This window comes from Equus quagga, chromosome 1, assembly GCF_021613505.1.
Source record: "Equus quagga isolate Etosha38 chromosome 1, UCLA_HA_Equagga_1.0, whole genome shotgun sequence".
Taxonomy (NCBI): Eukaryota; Metazoa; Chordata; class Mammalia; order Perissodactyla; family Equidae; genus Equus; species Equus quagga.
The window spans coordinates 100109122-100131445 of record NC_060267.1 but is presented as its reverse complement, the minus strand read 5'-3'; the positions used below and the strand labels follow the sequence as shown (position 1 = coordinate 100131445).

Here is a 22324-nt window from a genome sequence, read left to right as displayed (position 1 = left end):
ATGTGGTTTCCTTTAGTTCTTTGAACATATTTAAAATAGCTGATTTAAAGTCTTTATCTAGGCAGTCCAATGTCTTGTTTCCTTAGGTAGTTTCTATTTACTGCTTTTTTCTCCCCTGTATATGGGCCATACTTTCTTGATTCTTTGCATGTCTCAACTTTTTGTTGAAAACTGGACATTTGAAATAATATAATGGGGCTGGCCCCGTGGCTGAGTGGTTAAGTTTGTGAGTTGTGCTTCAGCAGCCCAGGGTTTCATCAGTTCAGATCCTGGTACGGGTCATGGCACCACTCAAGCCATGCTGAGGCCACAACTAAAAGGACCCACAACTAAAAATACACCACTATGTACCGGGGGGCTTTGGGGAGAAAAAGGAAAAAAAAAAAATGAAATAATATAACGTGGCAAATCTAGAGATCAGATCCCTTCTTCCCCAGGGTTTGTTGTTTTTGCTGTTTGTTGTTTTTGTTGCTGTTTGTTTAGTGACTTGCATGACTGAATTCTGTAAAGTCTGTATTCTCTGTCATGTGTGGCCACTGAAGTCTGATCAGTTAGCTTAGCAGTCAGCTAATGATTGAACAGAGATTTCCCTAAATGCCTGAAAACATTAAATCTCCCAACTTTTGCTGCGGGGCTCGGTGTGCACGTTGGGGCACACTTTCAATGGTCATGCAGGTAGTTTGCAACTGCACCTTATTCTTCACTTCTTGTTTCCACAGAGCCTCAAGAGCAGCCAGAGGTGAGAGCTTGGAGCCTTTTCAGCTATTTCCTGGGCACGTGCACAGCCCTACACATGTGTTTAAGCTTCTAGATCCCAAGAATATGGGGACATCTCATTCCCAGTTTTACCTTTTGAGTGTTTTTGGTCAGCCTTTTGTTTGCCCCAACTGTTACCACTGCCTCAGGTAGCCATGATGCTTGAAAATCACCATTGATTGTTTTCAACAAATGTCCCTGGGGAAAAGGCTGTTCACCCCATGGGAGCTCTGAGTCAGGTCAAATAAAGACAAGCCTTATGAGTGGGATATTCCAGGCAACTGCTGTCCAGTCAAATAATGACAATTATCTGAGAACTGAGCTTTGGAGGAACTTGACTCTGGTCTTTCCCCCCGGAGACTGCTGGGCTGGTTTCCACCATGATTATGTGTCTGTTGGTTTTCAATGCTACCACAGCACTGGCAAGAGTGGAATCAGACTAAGGCAAGTCAGAATGCCACAAAACTCACCGTTCTTCCTGAGATTCAGTTGTTTTTCTTGAATAAACACTCCCTGGGTTATTGCAATCTTTTGGTTAATTTTCACAGTTTTAAAAACATTGATTTTGACAATTTCTCCAGTGTTCTCATTGCATCTGTGAAGGAGAGGATTTTCGGAGGTCCTTACTTCAGTGTTCTCGCTGATGTTGTCGTATCCATATAATATTCACAGAGGTCTTCACCTTTCCTCTCTTCATAGATGACCATATAGGATGTTTTCAATTTTTTGTCATTATAAGCATAACTCTATGAACATTTTTTGTCTATATTGCCAGGGGCACATGTGCTCACATTTCTGTGGGGTATATGTCTAAGAGAGGAACTGCTAGGCCATAGGGTATGCATATCTTTGGTAGACCATGGCAAACTGTTTTTCTCAGTGGTGATACCAATTTGTAGCAGGGAATGAGAGTTCCTCTTGATCCACATACCCACCAAGAGTGGTATTGTGAGACTAAAAGTTTTGCCAATTGGTGAGTGTACAGTGGTATCTTCTTGTGGTTTTAATATGCATTTTCCTAACTATTAATAACATTGTATACCTTTTCATCCTTATTGGCCATTTGAATAATTCTTCTTTTGGAAGTGCCTGGTCAGATTCTAATGCTTATTTTTCTACTGTGTTGTCCATCTTTTTCTTATTAATTTGTATGTTTGTATATATTTTGGGTATGAGTCTTCTGCCTTTTAAATATGTTCCAATGATCTTCTCCCACTGTGTGAATTTTCACTTAATGGCATCTTTTGTTTTTTTTTAGGAAGATTAGCCCTGAGCTAACATCTGCCATGAATCTTCCTCTTTTCGCTGAGGAGACTGGCCCTGAGCTAACATCCGTGCCCATCTTCCTCTACTTTATATGTGGGATGCCTACCACAGCATGGCTTGCCAAGCAGTGCCATGTCCACACCTGGGATCCGGACTGGCAAACCCCGGGCCGCCGAAGCGGAACATGCAAACTTAACTGCTGCTCCACCGGGCCAGCCCCTTAATGGTATCTTTTAAAAAATCTTTTATTTTTGGGTTTATAGAAGAATTGAAAAAATAGTAGAGAGAGTTCCTATCCAATCTCAGATTGTGAGTCTGCACACTGCTAGTTTGCCTCTCTCATCCTTCACCCAGCATTCCCTTGTATGAACATCTTACATAATAATAGAATGGGAGTGGGCGTAATTTTTTTAAAAGTCCTTAGTAAATAGTTTTGGCTATTAGTAAATGGCTTTATGGGCCATAAAGTCTCTGTTACAGCTCTGTTACAACTCTGCTTTTGTACTGTGAAAGCAGTCATAAACCATATGTAAATGAATGGGTGTGACTGTGTTCCAGTGAAACTTCATTTACAAAAACAGGTGATTGGCCTGTAAGCCATAGTTTTCAGATTTCTGCTCTATAGGGAAGGAGCATGCCCTCCTCTTCCCCTTCTTCTCTTCCTACTACCTGGAATGTAGACATTGTGGAGGAAGCAGGAGCAGCCATCTTGGATCATGAGATGGAAGACGTGTTAAGGATGGGAGAACACTCATACTGAAGGAACCTGGGTTCCTGGGTTCCACAGGATTGTTACATGAGAAATAAACATTCTTCTAGTTGAATCCATTGTTGAATTGGAATTTTGTAACAGCAGTTTATACTGCATGCTACTACGTCTAGTTTTAGTTGTGTTTCTATCTCTTGCCACCAAAAGAACTGTGACTAATATAGATAGCAGTAAGAATTTGGGGTCTAAAGAAAAGAATTGTTCTGAACATTCTTCTATGGGTAATTGATGGGCTCAGTGTTTGACTTTGTTTCCTATGATATCTGGACAGTTCTGTCTTTCCAAAATAGGGGAATAATAATGAGGCTTCACGGATCTGCTAACACGCAGAGTGGTATTTCTCAAACTCACTTGACTGAGTGGAAGCACTTTTCTATACCTTTTTACTGAGCACCTACAACACCCCACGCACTCTAGGAGTCATCATGGGGAAGGATGAATTAAACCTAGTGTTCCTCTTTCCTATAAAGAAAGGCAGGTACACAGACAACCTACATGGGGACACAGAGGTAAGAGGGATTAATCATTTGCGTGTGTGTGAGATTCATGAATTGTTCTCAGATGATTTTAAATTTACTGACCAGAAGTAAGCAGAGGGAATAGTGAAGGGGTTTGAGGCTTTTAGTTAAAAGGGCAAAAACATCACAATTTCTTGATGTACAGGCCACAAACACAGGTATGCAAGAAATGTAAATATATTTATTTGTATAACACGTCTTTATTTCTATTTCCAGTTCCATTCTCCTCTGGGTGATAGAAAGTTAATCTTGGTCAATTTGAGTTTTTTCTCTCCTTTTCCCAGGTTGCCCTAAGTCCTGGAAGTGGGATGGAGGGCATTGTTTAGTGCCAGGTCCAGGAGTGCTTGGTACAGTAGTCCCCCCTTACCTGAGGGGGATACATTCCAAGAGCCCCAGTTGATGCCTGAAATCATAGATAGTACCAAACCCAATATATACTATGTTTTTTCCTATACATATATACCTATGATAAAGGTTAATGTATAAATTAGGCCTTGTAAGAGATTAGCAGAAAGAACTAATAACATAGAACAATTTTAACAATATACTGTAATAAATTGTTAGCATCATTACTCTTGTGCTTTGGGGCCATTATTAAGTAAAATAAGGGTCATTTGAACACGACTACTGCGATAGTGATACCGAGACAGTCTATCTGATAACCAAGACTACTACTAAGTGACTAATGGATAGCTGGCTTATACAGTGTGAATACACTGGACAAAGGGATGATTCACATCGTAGGCAGGACAGAGCAGGATGGCATGAGATTTCATCACGCTACTCAGAACAGTGGGCAATTTAAAACTTATGTATTGTTTATTTCTGGAATTTTCCATTTAATATTTTCGGACTGAGGTTGACTGTGGGTAACTGAAACCATGGAAAACATAACTGCAGATCTGCAGGGTACACGTTCTAAGACCCCCAGTGAATGCCTGAAACTGCAGATAGTACTGAACCCTATATATACTATGTTTTTTCCTATACATACATACATACCTATGATAAAGTTCAATTTATAAATTAGGCACAATAAGAGATTAACAGCAATAACTAATACAGTCATGCGCCACATAATAACATTTCAGTCAATGGCAAGCCACATATATGTCGGTGGTCCCATAAGATTAGTACCATACAGCCTAGGTGTGTAGTAGGCTATACCATCTAGATTTGTGTAAGTACACTCTATCATGTTCATACAACGATGAAATCGCCTAATGAAGCATTTCTCAGAACATATCCCTGTCGTTAAGTGATGTATGACTGTAATAAAATAGAACAATTATGACAATATACTGTAATAAAAGTTATGTGACTGTGGTCTGTCAAAATATTTTATTGTTCTGTACTCACCCTTCTTGTGATGATGTGAGATGATACAATGCCTACATGATGAGATGAAGTGAGGTGAATGACATAGGCATTGTGACGTGATGTTATGCTACTACTGACCTTCTGATGATACGTCAGAAGGATGATCATCAAGCCACGATGATGTTGACGGTTGGATGTCAGGAGCAGACGATGTTGATGGTTGGGGATCCCTGACAGTTGAAGGTTTTTTTGCCGAAAACTTTTAGAAGAACGTTGTAATTGGAAGTTGTTGTCTCTTTCTCTTTAACTCATCAAAGTGTTGCTGCAGAGGTTGTCATCCTTCGGTGATCATACGGGTGACTTTAATCCTGCGTTCTGTCCGAGGATCGTATTCCATAATTTTGTCCTTTAATGTCTGTGCAATTTGAAACACTTCGGCAAATTTTGGTAATGTCCACATTGCTGTTTCTGCTTCAGTTTCTTCTTCATCTTTCTCTTCCTCTGTGGATGAGTCAACAATTTCTTTCAATTTCTCATTTGTTAACAATTCTTGATGGCCTTCAATATGTTCTTCTACTTCTTCAAGCATGTCCGGGCATGTCTCCAAGCATGTATGCTTTGCACTTTTATGAATGTAGGTTCTATTGGGGATCTTCTTCCAGAAGAGCCCAGTTTCAGAGCAATTGAAGACTTGCTTTGGGTGGTATCCTTTTTCCTTAATCAACTTCTTCAGCTCTGTTGGAAATGTGGCAGCAGCTTCTTCATCGGCAGACACAGCCTCTCCAGTAATTTTTATATTTTTCAGTCCAAACCTATTCCTGAATCTGTGTAACCATCCCTTACTTGCAGTAAATGGCTTGGTGTCACTCTTTTTAGAATTGCTGAAGTCTTTGTATAGGCTCAATGCTTTCTGGCGCAACATGTTGCCATGAATTGGAACACATTTTCTGTTCATATCTTCCACCCACAAACTTAATGCCTTTTCCATCTTAACTAAGCACTTATCACACACTGTGGCTGTAAATTTTGCAGTTTGAGGTGCAACAGCAAAACTGGCACGAATTTCTTTTTCCTTTTTCACAATTTCACGGATAGAAGATTCATTCTTACTGTAGATTTTAGCAACCTCAGCATACGATTTTTTTCCTTTCCTTATTAAGTCCAGAACTTTCACCTTTTCACTTAAAGGAAGCACTTTACGGCGTCTCTTTGGCATATCCGAATTGCCAGCATCGCTACTCTTGCGTTTTGGGGCCATTCTTAAGTAAAGTGAGGGTTACTTGAACACAAGCACTGCAGTGCCACAATAGTCATCTGATAACCCAGAGGGCTACTAAGTGACTAACAGCAGAGAACGTCTACAGCATGGACAAAGGAATGTTTCAAGGCTAGGGTGGGACAACTGGACGGAGTGAGACTGCACCACGCAACTGAGAACAGGCGGGCAATTTAAAACTTATGAATTGTTTATTTCTCGTGTTTTCCATTTAATATTTTCAGGCGGCGACTGACTGTGGGTAACTGACACCGCACAAAGTGAAACCCTGGTAAGGGAGAACTATTGTAGTCCTAGAAGAATTAGGTAGATGAAGGCGCGTGCCATCAGGCGCCCGATGGCCGCCCGTTTCCCTGGAGACGGGGTCCTTCCCCCTCCCTGGGCGCCGCCATCTTGTGGCGCCAGGCCGGGCCCAATGAGCGGCTGCGCCGTGGCCGTAGGCGGGGCGGCGGCGGCGCTCAGGCGCGGTCCGGGGCTCAGCTCGGTCTGGTCATGGAGGCGTCCGCCGCCCACCTGCTCCTGCTCCCGCTCTTGCTGCTCGGGGCCTGGGCCCCGGCGCCGGGCGGCGCCTCCCCGGAGGCACCGCCGTTGGTCAACGAGGACGTGAAGCGCACGGTGGATCTGAGCAGCCACCTGGCCAAGGTGACGGCCGAGGTGGTCCTGGCGCACCCGGGCGGCGGCTCCGCGCCCCGGGCCACCTCCTTCCTTCTGGCCCTGGAGCCCGAGCTCGAGGCCCGGCTGGCGCACCTCGGCGTGCAGGTGAGCGCGGGCAGGCCTCTGCCGCCGGGAGCGCCCGTCCTCCGAGCCCGCGCCGCGCCCTCTCAGCCTCCGAGGGGACGTGGAGCCCGGGGCGCGGTGGGCGGGCGGAGGAGGCCGGGGTCCGCGGGCGGCGGCTCTTCGGGGCCACGTCAGCACCCACCTGCTGCAACGGGGCCGCCGCTCGCGGGGCCTCTGGGCGAGCCGCTGCGGCCTGCGGGCCCGACCCCGCGCCGGGGGCAGCCGGCAAACGAGGGGCGCGCCTGCGCGAGGGCCTCGCGGGGCGCCGGCGGGCTCCACGCCGTCCCTTCGTTTCCCACCGCGTAGCGCGGCAGCCCGACTGGAGGACGAATAAATGGATTGAAATGAATTTCATTCCTTTAGTTCAGTATTTAGTCCTTTGTAGGTGCTTCTTTCTAGACATCATCCAGTACCATCAGAAATGTAGCGGGTTCCGTGTTTTAAAGTTTGTAATCATTTGAAACCATTGTTAATATAACACCCTTCTTCAGGTTGCTAATGAACGCTGTTAAAATTTTATCCCTCTTCTTAAAGTTAGTTTTAAAAATCATACAAATAATATAAGCCCTTTACAGACGCAGAAAGTTAAAGTCCGGTTTTTTCTTCCCGCTACGGGCATTCTTAGGCTTGAGCAGTGCGTGGCTTGCAAATTCGCTTATCCTGGCGAGTCAGCACTGACGACTCCCAGGGAGAGAAAATCTTGGCTTTGGGAATAGAGGGATTATACACATCTAGAGGTTTGCTTTTTATTACTGTTTTCATTAAACAGCATCCATTAAATGATCACCCACTTATTTTTAAAAGGAGAATAGTCATTACAGTGTCATATTTCTCTTAGGCGCGTCTTATTTTCTGACCGAATCTGGAGCTGTAGAGCCGGGTTTAGAGAGATGATGCTTCTGAAATGACTCCTGTTCCCTTTCATGTCTTTTCCATGACAAAGTGTTCAGTTTTGCTCAAAGGTTTGTGGAAAGATGGATTAAAGCTTCGTTCAAATTTGTGCTGCCGCCTTTGAATGTTAAATCCATTCTTTTGTAAAAGCTGGTCCTGATTTAATGAGGTTGCCACAGCATCACAAGACCACCACAAAAGCTACCGCTTGCTGGAGAATGCTGCGTTACTGTACTGTTTTCTTATTGAAAGTCTGCTGTGTCATGTATTGTAGATATTTTAAGGTGCATCTTCATTTCACCCTCATAACAACCTTTGAGGTGTAGGCTCTACTGCAGGTGAGGAGGCTGTAGTCTGGGAGGTTAAGCTGTTTGGCCCCTATGGGAGGTTCTAGGGTGATGAGTGAGTCAGGGTTTAGGATAGCTTGTTGCACACTTGGTGTTCTTCCCTGTACCACGTTGCGGCTTCTGGCCGAGAGCGCTGTGAGGTAGGGTTGTGTTGGGGTGTAGGACCTGCGGTTGCATCCCCAGATGTGTTCGACATTGTTATTTTGTAGTCCAAGAGAGAGATGAGTTAATTGGATATATGTGCTCCTTTGTTCCCCTGTCTCAGTGGGAGATGTGACTGGATGATACACTTAACAGAGAAGATGGGTGTTTTCCAATAATTGACTTGGCTGTGGTGAGGTTGCTAGAATTTTTTTCAGTGGATTACTTTCAACTCTACATGTAGAATTTTAGGAACTGATGGAAGGGGTGATGGTGATTATTGACAAGGAGCCAGTTGTTCCTCGTCTTGTCTCTCTAATCTTTTATTTACTTATATTTTGCGAGGAAGATTGGCCCTGAGCTAACAACTCTGCCAGTCTTCCCCTATTACATACCACCGCAGCGTGGCTTGATGAGCCATGTGTAAGTCCACCCTGGGATCCGGACCTGGAAACTGCAGGCTGCCGACGTGGAGTGCAGGCACTTAACCACTACGCCACTGGGCCGGCCCCTCTCTCATCTTTTATTAAGTAATAATGATTATTTCTTATTATGACAGATCAACATGTAACTGGACAGTGCTAAGTATGAATGGAAACAGATACTGCACTGTTCCCATTGTGGTACTATTCTAGTCAAAGTAATGAAACTTGATCTTTATTAGCATGTACAACTGTACTGAGGATGATTGTATTATTGCTTTTAGGCTTTTTGAAACATTAAAAATGGCTTCCTCATTATAGCTTTGTGTACCCTATTGGGAATCAGTGCTTCAGTCCTAAAAGGTAGTCTTAGTTTTTTTGTTGTTTAGTGGAGGTTGGGTTGGCAAAGAGATCAGTGGTGTGTGTATAAGTCTTTTCCTTAGTCTGCTCCACAGTCTCATGGTGTGAGGTGCCTGCTCTTTCTCCGAAAGACCCTGCAGCTCGCTGGAGTTGACATCGTTTTCCTGGTTACATATCCTGTTGCAGTGAAGGCTAAGAATAAGGGAGCGTGCTAAGCAGTGGCCATCGGCTCCTTCCCAAGGACTTTTGCTGCGGTTAACTTTTGTGAAAGTTATGACTCTTTTGGTGATGCATGAGACTTTTCTACTACAACAATAAATATTGGTATTTATTTTGTATGCGTGTATGTATTTGAAGGTAAATGAAGGAGAAAGCATCCAGAAAGAAGCCTTTCAGGCCTTTATATTTGGAGGTGTAGTTTCTATTTGTATGTGTGTTTGATCATTCAGGAAAATGTCATGTATTTATAGATCTTATTGTATAGCTTATTCAGTGCCAAAGTCAGTCTTTGACAATGTTCTTGTGTTTCAGATGAAAAAAAATTGTTACTGAAACGAGAATTCAATCTTTAAAAAGTTGTGATAGTTTGGGGCCGGCTCCGTGGCCGAGTGGTTAAGTTTGCACGCTCCGCTGCGGCGGCCCAGGGTTCGGATCCTGGGCATGGACATGGCACTGCTGGTCAGGCCACATTGAGGCGGCGTCCCACATCCCACAACTAGAAGGTCCTGCAACTAAGATATACAACTGTGTACAGGGGGAGGTTTGGGGAGATAAAGCCGGAGAAAAAAAAAAAAAGATTGGCAACAGTTGTTAGCCCAGGTGCCAATCCTTAAAAAAAAAAAAAGTTCTGATAGTTTGAATACTTTAATGTGGACATTCTGAGACACTTGGTTAATTGTTGACTCAAAATTTAGAGACCAAAAGACATAAAAAAGAATAACCTTTTTCTTTTTATAGGTGAAGGGAGAAGATGAGGAAGAGAACAATCTTGAAGTACGAGAAACCAAAATTAAGGGTAAAAGGTAAGATGACGAACAGTCAGGGTATCTGTATCTCTCTCTTGCCTCTTGTTATAGATTATCCTATCGGGGTTGGAATCATAAGCCAGGAGAGTTGCTTAGGGAGTGCCTGGTGTAGTAGAGGCTGTTTGAATTAATGTTGTGTGTGGTAGCAAGCAACAGGCTGTAATGTATTCTAGATCCATTTATGATGTCTTTGCTGATAACTAATGCTGAAACTAGATTCCTCTAACAGTGGCAGTTTGTTTTACAACAAGAAAGTAGTTATTTTCCAGACCAGGTCAGCTCTCTAATCTTTGTGGGGATAGGGATCCCCACACAATAAATGGGGAACCAGTGTGTGAGAACTCGAAGCTGTTTGCCTCAGCAGATATCCTCCCATTTATGGTTGGCCGTCATCCTGTTTCCAAGGGGCAGACAGCTCTCCCTGCACTTGCCTCACCTCCTTTCGATGCTCCAGGGCATTGAAAGTGATACTTTGCACGAGGTAGACTGAGCTCTACGAGGGATGGGCTTAGGCTTACCTTATTCCCTGCTCTAACCTCAGCACCTAGCATGGAGCCTGGCACTTATTAGTTATTTTAAAACACTTTATTAAGGATATTTTTCTTTTTCTTTTTTCTTTTTTTTAAAGAGAGGGTAATTTTTTTTTTCTCATTTTCTCCCCAAAACCCCCCAGTACATAGTTGTATATTCTTTGTTGTGGGTCATTCTAGTTGTGGCACGTGGGACGCTGCCTCAGCGTGGTTTGATGAGCAGTGCCATGTCCGCGCCCAGGATTCGAACCAACGAAACACTGGGCCGCCTGCAGCGGAGCCCGCGAACTTAAGCACTCGGCCACGGGGCCAGCCCCGGGATATTTTTCAAATACACAAAAAGCAGGATGAATTGCATAAAGAACCCCTATATATACCATCACCCAGCTTCAACAGTTACAGTATTTTGCATGGTATGTATTAGGCACTGAGATATTTGTTGAATGAGTGATGTGGGAGAAGAGATGTTTTTAGCTCTTTAGTGATTGTTTTTCTTTTTTAGATTGGCATGTGAGCTAACAACTGTTGCCAGTCTTTTTTTTTTTTTTTTTCTATTCTCTCCAAATCCCCCAGTACATGGTTGAATATTTTTTTAGTTGTGGGTCCTTCTAGTTGTGGCATGTGGGATGCCGCCTCAGTGTGGCCTGATGAGCCGTGCCATGTCCACACCCAGGATCCGAACTTGTGAAACCCTGGGCCACCACTCGGCCACGGGGCTGACTCCAGCTTTTTAGTGATTTTTATTTTGGCCCCACCCCACTTCCTCCCAGGACATGTGGCAGTATCTGGAGACATTTTTAGTTAACAGCTCTGGGGGTGCTATTGGCATCTGGTGGGTAGAGGCCAGGGATGCTGTTAAACTTCCTATGATGTCCAGGACAGGTACCCCTCTCAATAAAGAATTATCTACCCCAAAATGTCAGTAGTGCTAAGGTAAAAAAATCCTGCTTTAGCTTATGCTGTAGTTTGTCATAGAAAGAAATAAAAAATTTGGTTCTTGACCAGCAAGCCATCGTGCGTTACAGCTGTCAGTCCCCATATGATTCAGAAAACATTAAGTTGGGTCTCCCTGCTTGGCAGAGTTTTGAAAACTTTTTCTCATTCATTTTTAAATTTTTAAAAATAATGAGAATATGCTATTAAAACAACTCTATTTTCTTTTTTGCGTATGCCTGCACATATGTAATTTTATGTATGAGTATAAATGGGATCAATTTTAAATTTATTAATATATCTATATAATACTGAGCAGAAACATTAAGCAAGTTATTTGTCCCACAACCCTAACATGATAGCTTGTATGTTTTTGTTCTGGACCATGTCCACTTGCAGGTATATTTTACAGAGTTTCAATTACTGTGTGATTCTACTTTTTAATCTTTTCTTCCCCCACACAAAGCATTTTCTGTGTGGTCTTCATAATTGTCTTATGCTTAATCCTCCTTGAGTTGCTTTGATTTCATGTACAAAAACATTATCCTTTGAGGAGCCAAATTGTAATACATGGTGATTACCTTAATTTTTCTATCATAGCCTCAGATTGCGTGGAATGGGCATCTCACCCTGAAGAGGCCCTGAAGATGTCGCATCTGAGAGTTAGCCTTAAACAGTTGCTGTTAAAATCCCTCCCCCTTGTAAATGTTTAAGCGACTCCTCTCCCTCTGAGGCTGTTTGAGGACCCTGTCTGTGTTTACTGGCTCCAGCTCACCGCCTGCAGCACATCTCTTGGAGAGGCGAGTTGGCATAGTTGTTATGAATGTGGTCCTTGCAGCTTTACTGCCCGGGTTCGAATCCTGTCTCTCTTACTACTTGCTGGCCGTGTGTCCTTGGGAAACTGCCCCTCAGTTTCCTCCTCAGTGAAAGAATAATGTCTACCTCATATGATCGTGGTTAAGAGTTCCTAAATTAATACATATAATGTACTTAGAACAGAACCTGCTACATAGTACTCAGTAAATTTTGACATAATCACAAAGAGGGCTAACGAATGAGAAGAAGCATTCCAGGCAGAAACATCTGTAAAGATACAGAAGTTGCACATTTCAGGGAGTGTTTCGTTAACTGGGCCTTCAGAGTGGCTGGAGTTCAGAGGAAGGTAGAGGTGGTGTAAGGAGGGCTGAGTTCAGTCTAAGGAGTGCTCCTTTTTTTGAGGAAGATTAGCCCTGGGCTAACATCTGCTGCCAATCCTCCTCTTTTTGCTGAGGAAGACTGGCTGTGCGCTAACATCCGTGCCCATCTTCCTCTACTTTTTTTATATGTGGGACGCCTACCACAGCATGGCTTGCCAAGTGGTGCCATGTCTGCACCCGGGATCTGAACCGGCTCACCCCAGGCTGCCGAAGCGGAACGTGCACACTTAACCGCTGTGCCACCGGGCTGGCCCCTAAGGGGTGTTCTGTATACCAATTCTAGGAGTGTGGACTTCACCCTGTAGTCACTTGGGAACATTTAAAAACTTTTTTTAACAACATACTATTTTATTTATTTCTAGCTATGAGTACACACATTACGCAAATTTGTCTTTATTACTTCTTCCTGCCACAGAAACTGACACATACTGGCTTCCCAATAAATCTGTTTGAGTAAACGAATACTTGCTTTAGTTTACCCAGCAAACCTAGGTCCTTCACAAAATGTTCTCCCATTAGGTCCAGCAGGAGAAGAGCTATAGGAAGAAAAATTTGTCTGCTTCTTAGACACCAGTCTAGTCAACTCTGTGTTGTCTGTCCAGCGTTTTATCAATCAGAAACCTTCATTAGCTGGTGCTTCTGCATTTCAGTAAGAATTGATGTTCCTAATGATGACCCTGGAACACTGAATGGTTCTGAAGTGTCTTGTGAATCATCAGAGCAGGATTGAATTATGTTGGGAACATTTAACATGAAAATTAAGATGGGAGTGCCACCATCAGATTGTGTTGATGGGCTGGAGAGAGATAGAGATGAGGAAATTAATTAGGAAGAGATGCAATAATCTAGGCAAGAGATGATGGTTTGGATTGAGGAGGAGGTAATGGATGGCCAGAAAGGGATGAATTGGAGAGACATTCTAAGGCAAGATAAACCAGATGTTGAGGATGGTATGGTGTGGGGCAGCAGAACATGCCTGAGCTTTCTAGTTTAGAGTTGCTTAGATGGTAGCAGTGTTAATAGAGACAGGGAATTGGGATCGTGAATACTACTGGACATCAGATATGTTGAAATGCCTGTGGGGTGGTTAGTGGAGTTGTCTAGTGAACATAGGAAAATTTGAATTTAGAGCTCAGGACAGAACTGATGAGAAGCAGATTTGGAGCTTGAAGCCAAGAATTGGTTAAGACTAGAGAAGTTGTAGGGCTTCTATTTTGCGTAGGTACTTCAGAGTAGAGTGTGTCACTTTGTAGTGATACAAAGTAGAAAGGTGTGACTGATGTAGACATTTAAGTTTAGAGTTCTGTAAGGTCATATCAGGAAAAATGTTCCGTGTTCTAACCTTTGCGGATAACTACCATGGAAGCATGTTAAAATGCCTTCTGTCTTCTGCTAATGGTTTTTGAGTCTACCAAAAATTGGTCTGCTGGCTTAGAAAACTCAGATTCATTTTTGAGTTAATACTCTGAATTCTAGTAGTCTCTAGGCCATCTCTTTTTCTTTAAAATGCTAGTAGCTTTATTTTTTTTCTGATTGTGAGAGTTATACAGGCTCATCATAAAACGAGTTGGAAAAAACAGCAAAATGAAGCTTATCCTCCTACCCTGAAATGGTTCCACGTTGTGTGGAACATTCATGGAAATGCTTTCTTCATATACATTTGTGTGTGTATATATATATATGTATATATATATTTTTTTCTTTTGAGGAAGATTAGCCCTGAGCTAACTGCTGCCACTCCTCCTCTTTTCGCCGAGGAAGACTGGCCCTGAGCTAACATCTGTGCCCATCGTCCTCCACTTTATATGTGGGACGCCTACCACAGCATGGCTTGCCAAGTGGTGCCATGTCTGCACCTGGGATCCGAACCAGTGAACCCTGGGCCGCTGAAGCGGAACGTGTGCACTTAACCACTGCGCCACTGTGCTGGCCCCTATGTATATATTTTTAAATGGAATCATACTGTGTAATTGTAAACTGATTTCTGTTCTTTACATTGTACATGGAAGTATTTCAGATAGATAGCTTGTGGAGTGTTTTTAACTGTTATCCTATTGTTGGACATTTAGGTCGTTTTATACTCTTTTACTGTTATAAACAACCTTGAGATGAGCATCCAGATATTTATCTTAAAAGGCTTAAATTAATAGGTTAAAGTTGATCCCTTAAAGGTACAAAATCTTGCTGTGATGTTTTCGGTGTCCTTAATCTCTCTTAATTCCCTTGCCTCGTTCTTCCTACAGTGGGAGATTCTTCACAGTCAAGCTCCCAGTTGCTCTCGATCCGGGGGCCAAGATTTCGGTCATTGTGGAAACAGTCTATACCCATGTGCTTCAGCCGTATCCAACCCAGATCACCCAATCTGAAAAACAGTTTGTGGTGTTTGAGGGGAACCATTATTTCTACTCTCCCTATGCAACGAAGACGCAAACGATGCGGGTGAAGCTTGCCTCCCGAAATGTGGAGACCTTTACCAAGTTGGGGAACCCCACACGCTCTGAGGACCTCCTGGATTACGGACCTTTCAAAGACGTCCCTGCCTATAGTCAGGTAGGCTCATGTGGAGTCCAGCCCAACCCTGTCTACTTCAGAGAGTGTCTTCTGGAGTGACTGCTAGTTGATAGGCCTGGATAGGGTGGGTGGAAATCCAGGATCATCCCCCAGTTTTTTGACCTGCTGTGAAATGACTCCATGGGGGTCCACTGTTCTCATTTTGGGAGTGCAAACAGAGAGTACATTTGGAGACTTGGAGTGGGAGTTGGGGGAGAAGGAAACAAGGCATCCTGGGCCGAGGCCATAAGCGGGACGAAGGCCTAGAGATGGGAGACATGGGGTGTGCTGTCTATTGTGGCTGGGGTGGCTGCGGGGGGTGTGTGAAGCTGGCTGTCTTGCTGAGCCTTGGGGCTGGGCCTTAAAGATAGAGGGAGCAATTAAGGCTTAAAAAAGATTTTGTTATTAGGGAAAATTTCAAACATATGCAAAAGTATAGAGAATAGTATAATAAACTCCCAGACACCTGTCACTTAGGTTCAGTGGTTATCAAGATATTAGCCCTTGGGGCCACCTGGTGGTGTGGTGGTTGGGTTTGCACGCTCTGTTTTGGCAGCCCGGGGTTTGCCCGTTCGCATCCTGGGCACGGACCTAGCACCATTCATCAAGCCATGCTGAGGCTGTGTCCCACATAGAAGAACTAGAAGGACCTGCAACTGGGATATACAACTTCGTATGGGGGGCTTTGGGAACGAAAAAAGAGGACGATTGGCAGCAGATGTTAGCTCCTGGCTAATCTTCCTTACCAAAAAAACCCAAAGAAGATATTAGCACGCTTGCTTCAGCTGTTCCTTTTTAGTTGTTGTAATATTTTAAGCAAATCTTAGAAATAGTCATTTCACTTGATCATCTCTAAAAAACATGGATATTTCCAACATTTATGATTTCTTTGCATCTCTGCGTGTTCAGACCATATGTCACTAAGGATGTACAGTCAAAATAGTTTGTTCTAATGTCACTTGAAATAATTGTTTTCTCTGTCTCTCAGATGTCAGTTTGACATACAGTTAGGGTTGTTCATTTTGGGTTATTTTCAACTTTTAAGAATTTTTTTTTATTGATTTAATTTTTTGAATTAAAAGAATGAAAATTCCAAAGTCAAAATTATGTAACAAGGTATATTCAGAGAATTCTTTCTTCAACTTCTCCCTTCCCTCTGTTCTCCTTGGTGACCATTTACATTAGTTGTTGGTTTACTTGTAGTAAATGTATTCATTTTCTCCCATTTCTCAAAAAGTAGCACCCTGTATATACTGTGGCCCCATGGGTTTGGGGAGCAAGAGAGGCCCTCTGTGTCTCTTGGGGTAGTTGCGTGTGGTGCAGGGAGTCCCGCAGTCACGTGCTTCTTTGTAGATCTGAACCGTCAAAACCCTGGGCCACTGAAGCAGAGTGTGCAAACTTAACCACTCGGCCATGGGGCTCGCCCCTCTTTTTCATTTTAAATTAATAAAATGCTCATGAGAGATTATTTGGCAGATAGAGAGGAAAACTCATAAAAGAGTGACACATACATACGTGTTAGCTCCGTAAATGTTAGCTAAAAACGTCTCTCTCCTGTGAACTTTTCCGGATAAGTCCTCCTGATTAGAAGAATCCAGTCATGCGATCTATCACCCTCAGTTTTGAGGTTATTTGCTAGCTCGTTAGTTAGAGATCATGTCTTCCTTAGATCTTATATATATTTGCTAGTCAGAGCTTTTCTTTCTTTACAGTTTAAGATTTTATTTTATTTTAAAACTATAAAAGTTATTTTAAAAAGCAATTTAAAAAGCTTATTTTAGAAATTTGGAAAATAGAAACTTCAGGGAGAAAGTAGAAATAGTCTGTAATTCTGCTTTCTATCTGTATTGATTCTCATGTATTTCATTTCAGATTTTATTTTTCATTTTCTCACGTAGTTGCTATAAGATAGTAGAGTATAGAAGTTTTTGTTTTTAAAACAAATATTTATGTTGGAACTGAAAACAATTTCATATATCCTATTTTTCCAATTAATAATACAGTCATGCATTGCTTAACGACGGGGATATGTTCTGAGACATGCATTGTTAGGCAATTTCAGTGTTGTGTGAACATCGTAGAGTGCGCTTACACAAACCTGCCTGGGACAGCCTTCTGCACACCTAGGCTACAGGATACTGATCTTACTGGACCAGAGTTGTATATGCAGTTCTTTGTTGACCAAAATGTCGTTGGATGGCACATGACTGTATATCATGAATATTTATTTCCATATGTCACTAAAAATTCTTAGTAAGTATCATTTAAAAATGTTGCATACATTAGATACATCATAATTTAACCATTCTGTTGCTGATGTATAGATTGTCTCAAGTCAATTTGATTTAAACTCGTGTTGATTCTTCTGCCCCCAAAACTTTGAACTATTTGTTTCCTTCCTCTCCAGGATACTTTCAAAGTACATTATGAGAACAATAGCCCTTTCCTGACTATCACCAGCATGACCCGGGTCATTGAGGTCTCTCACTGGGGTAATATTGCTGTGGAAGAAAATGTGGACTTGAAGCACACGGGGGCTGTGCTTAAGGGGCCTTTTTCACGCTATGATTACCAGAGACAGCCAGACAGTGGAATATCCTCCATCCGTTCTTTTAAGGTACAGAGTGTTCAACTTGGACATTGGGAGAAACTATGACCTTATCATATCTGCCTTTTTGCTTTTTGAAAGTAGGTAAATATGGACAGTTGTTTGGGATGGATTGATGTTTGAGTAGTTGAGTGACAGGATTAAAACCAACAGAAGGAATCTTTAAAAAGTCCCCATATTATCTAAGTAGGTCATGTTTCTTAAAAGAAAATTTGAATAATAGAAAAAGGAAAAACATAATATCACCATCCAAACACTAGTATTGCTGACATTTTTGTGTCTTTTCTTTTTTTTTATGATGCTGTTTTTAAAAAACATTTGATATATTGCATATACAGTTTTATATCTTTTTTGTCTTATAAATGAGGTATTATGTACTTACATATAACGAAAGAGTTTGCTATGTGAACAAAGGTAGTACATTTTCTCCCCGATTGACAAAATACGCTTACAGATTTGGCAGATACGATAAAGAATATGAGGTGGAGAAAGCCCTACCATAACCCTATCCACCACCTAGTGAGTTGGTGTAATTTCTTCCATGTTTAGTTTCCCTTCCTGTAAAATAACTTACAAATTATTTTTAAATTTTATTCTCTTCAGTGTTGCAAAGGTATTTATGATTGTCTTTATTGTTTACTGTGTGAAGAATTTGTATACTTACCAACCTTGCTTGAGAAGTAAATGAGATCTAGAAATTTTAAAGCCTTGGGGAAAGAGTTAGACCTTTTTTAGGATGTTTACAGTTTGGGGACTCTTTTAATTGAGTAGTACTGTGAGGAAGATCTTGGTGCAGAAAGTCTTTTCTGTATTTAGGATTATTCCCTCTGAATAGTTTTCTGGAATCTTTAGAAGGGTATGTCCACTCTCTTGCAGACCATCCTCCCTGCTGCCGCCCAGGATGTTTATTACCGGGATGAGATTGGCAATGTTTCCACCAGCCACCTCCTTATTTTGGATGACTCCGTAGAGATGGAAATTCGGCCTCGCTTCCCTCTTTTTGGAGGGTGGAAGACCCATTACATTGTTGGCTACAACCTCCCAAGCTATGAATACCTCTATAATTTGGGTCAGTCTTCAATAGTAAGGGAGTACAAAAGAGAGACCATCTTTTTCTTTAATTTCCTTTAGTTGTTTTTTTTTTCACAATTGCCAGTCCTTCTAGATGATGAGAGGGTATTCTCTTGTCATTCTTAGGAGGGCTGGAGGTACCAGGAACAACTTTTCATGGGTGGGTACAAATTACTGTTGTTAAAGTAATACATGCATGTGGTAATCAATTCAAACAGTGCAGTAAAACTCCTTGTCGTATCTCCAGTTCAGTTATAAGATGGAACTGCTTACATTCTTTTATTTTTTTTTAAACATTTTATGTTTCCTTTTTTCTCCCCAAAGCCCCCTGGTACATAGTTGTATATTTTTAGTTGTGGGTCCTTCTGGTTGTGGCATGTGGGACACCGCCTCACCATGGCCTGATGAGCGGTGCCATGTCCACGCCCAGGATCCAAACCAGCAAAACCCTGGGCCACTGAAGCAGAGTGCACAAACTTAACCACTCAGCCACAGGGCCCGCCCCTGACTTTAGACTTAGTTCTACAGATAACTATATATTTAATGCTCACCATCAGTCTTTCTCTTTTGCTGAGGACGATTTCGCCCTGAGCTAACATCTGTGCCAATCTTCCTCTATTTTGTATGCAGATCGCCCACAGCATGGCCGCCAACAAGTGGTGTAGGTCTGTGCCTGGGGACTGAACTCAGGCTGCTGAAGCAGAGCATGCTGAACTTAACCACTAGGCCATGGAACCAGCCCACCATCAGTCTCTACTCATTTTGATTATCTGAAGCTTATTGTTTAGTAGATTCCTTAAGAAGGGCTTGTGGGAATGAGTTCTTACATGTTGATAACAGGTTGTGCCTTTTGTGCTTAAGCCATTTGTTGAATATAAAGTCTTTGGCTTCCGCGTCTTTTCTTGAATATCTTAAATATGTCACTTCCTTTTTTTTTCATTTTTGGCATGAAGTTTTCCTGTCCAAGTCTGATGATAACTTCATTTTTTCCCCTTATAAGTCACTTGTTCTTTTTCTTTCTTTTTTCTTTTTTTTGGTGAGGAAGATTAGCCCTGAACGAAACATTTGTTGCCAGTCTTCCTCTGTTTTATTTGGGATGCCACTACAGTGTGGCTTAACAGTTGTGCTAGGTTTGCACCCAGGATCTGAACGTACGAATCCTGGGCACCAAAGTGGAGCACGTGGACTTAACTACTATGCCACCAGGCTGGCCCCTCACTTGTTCTTTTTATCTAGATAAAAAGAAAAGAATTCATTCTTTAAAGACTAATACTTTTACTAGAACATGGGTTGGCAGTGGCTGTTCTTAGGCATGCATTATGCTCTTTCAACTTAGAGTTTCAAACCTTTTGCAAGTTTTCTCCTTTGGGGACTCCTTTTATTTCCTTGTTGAGTCTTTGCCTGTCTTCAGTATTTGGCACTTTCTCTTGAATCATTTCTTCATTTAAAACTTTTCTGCTTTTCACCTTCTATTTATCATAAGGCATTATCTGTTGTGTTTATTCACTCATACTCCTAGCTTAGCCTTCATTTCTAAAATGATTTTTTTCTTTTATTTCTAAATTTTTTCCTGATCTCTGTCACTTTGCTGAATTTCTCTAATTCTGGTTTATCTTGCTTTCTCGTGACTTGCGTCATTTTCCTATCTTTAGCTCGTTCTGAAATAGTGGGAGCAGTTTTGATTGGTTTTATGAGCATGTCTTTTTGGCATGCTTTTGTTTTCTCTAGGGATGTTCTCTTTTTGGTAACTTTTTAACGTGTAACTTATTCTAAGAGTGAGGGGCAGCTGTATGCTTTTCTGTCGCTCATTTTCAATGTGAACTTTTAGGAGGAGGTATTGCAACTGCTCTGTTCTCTTGTTGTAGTGTAGTAGTAAAAACACGGTGGCTTGCTTTCTGAGCTTCCCCTGGCTCTGGGCTCCTGTAGCTTTGTTGTCCCTGTTGTGCTTGAGTTTGATTCTTCTCCGGCACTGTCTCCTCAGTAGAGGATGCTGTCGTGGATGGGGAGCTCTGACAAGCTTTTCAAAGTTCTCAGCAGGTCCAGACTGCTTTGTACTTGCAGATCTTCTGTGGGCCCGTTTTACTCGCCCGCTGTGCCAGGGTAGGACTCTGTTTGGGGCCCTGTTTTCAGGTCTGTCAGTTGTCCTCTTGCTTCTTTACAGATGCTAATTGCAGGTCTTGTGCTGTTGGTGTTTTATGCCTCCTACCCCTTGTATTTTGGGGTTTGTGGAGCCCTTGATACCTAGTTTTGTTGTAAGTATGATCCATGGGATTTTGGTTTTATTCTAATTGCTTTGTCTTTATGTGGAAATTGGGGAAGACTGAAAAACCATGCTGCCGCCATCACAGCTGTCTTCCAGTCTCTTTGTCCATTAGCTTCAGACAGTATGTCTTTACTCCTCTCTGCACAAGATGAGAGCATTCACGCCCCTCACTTCTCTCTCGCTCCTGTCCCATTTTCTCGGGTTTTCACATCGCTGCATTTGTTTGCTTGATCCTTCAGGTGACCAGTATGCACTGAAGATGAGGTTTGTGGACCACGTGTTTGATGAGCAAGTGATAGATTCTCTGACCGTGAAGATCATCTTGCCTGAAGGGGCCAAGTGAGTGTGACTGTTCCTTTCCAGTGCTCCCCATTCTCTCGTGGTGCCCTCTTTTTTTTTTTTGAGGAAGATTAGCCCTGAGCTAACATCTGCTCCCAATCTTCTTTTTGCTGAGGAAGACTATTGCTGAGCTAACAACTGTGCCCATCTTCCTCTACTCTCTATGTGGGATGCCTGCCACAGCATGGCTTGATGAGCGGTGCATAGGTCTGCACCTGGGATCTAAACCAGTGAACCCTGGGCTGTCAAAGCGGAATATGCGAAGCTAACTGCTGCGCCACCGGGCCGGCCCCGGATGGTGCCCTCTTGATACCTCAAAGAGAAGCTATGTTCTAGGGGCACACAGTATGTGCTTAAATACAGAGCTTTGACTGAGAAGCCTGTAGGGATAGTCTGACTGGAGTTTAAACAGATAAGTAAGACTCAGATGAAGGCACAGATTCATTTATGAAATATTCCTCAAACACAGTATCTTTGTGTGACAGGTGCAGTATGCAGAGTTGCCTTAGCAGGCCAGAGTAATGGTGGGATGATCTGTAACAGGAAAAAAATGCAAAGTTAGGACAGCCAGGTAGTCCTTGTGTTGTGTTAGTAGAAAGAGGAAGAATAATGGAGCAATGGCTCCATGTTATCCTCTGTTCGTCAGACTAGATTCAGAAAGGGAGGAGGGGTCTCAGATGGAGTATTAGGGTTCCGTGGTTACAACCAGTACGAGCTGTCTGTGGCCAATTTAAGCAGAAAGGAATGAATTTGGAAGAGTAAGCGATCTCTCAAAAAATGACAGGATTGGGGGCCGGCCTCATGGCTGAGTGGTTAAGTTTGCGTGCTCAGCTTTAGTGGCCCAGAGTTTCGCCAGTTTGGATCCTAGGTGTGGACATGGCACTGCTCATCAAGCCATGCTGAGGTGGCATCCCACATGCCACAACTAGAAGGACCCACAACTAAAAATATACAACTATGTACGGG

General features: G+C 42.6%; 1 protein-coding gene across 1 annotated transcript in view; it reads left to right on the top strand.

Annotated features, from left to right (window-relative positions):
- Positions 1 to 6352: 6352 nt before the first annotated feature.
- RPN1 (ribophorin I) overlaps positions 6353 to 22324 on the top strand; it is a 22499-nt gene continuing 6527 nt past the window's right edge. Inside the window, exons 1-6 of the mRNA XM_046683314.1 lie at positions 6353 to 6664; positions 9801 to 9865; positions 14771 to 15077; positions 17485 to 17694; positions 18562 to 18754; positions 21259 to 21358. Of these exons, the coding sequence (XP_046539270.1) occupies positions 6398 to 6664; positions 9801 to 9865; positions 14771 to 15077; positions 17485 to 17694; positions 18562 to 18754; positions 21259 to 21358 (1142 nt within the window). The 5' untranslated portion in view covers positions 6353 to 6397. The remainder of the gene's footprint in view (positions 6665 to 9800; positions 9866 to 14770; positions 15078 to 17484; positions 17695 to 18561; positions 18755 to 21258; positions 21359 to 22324) is intronic.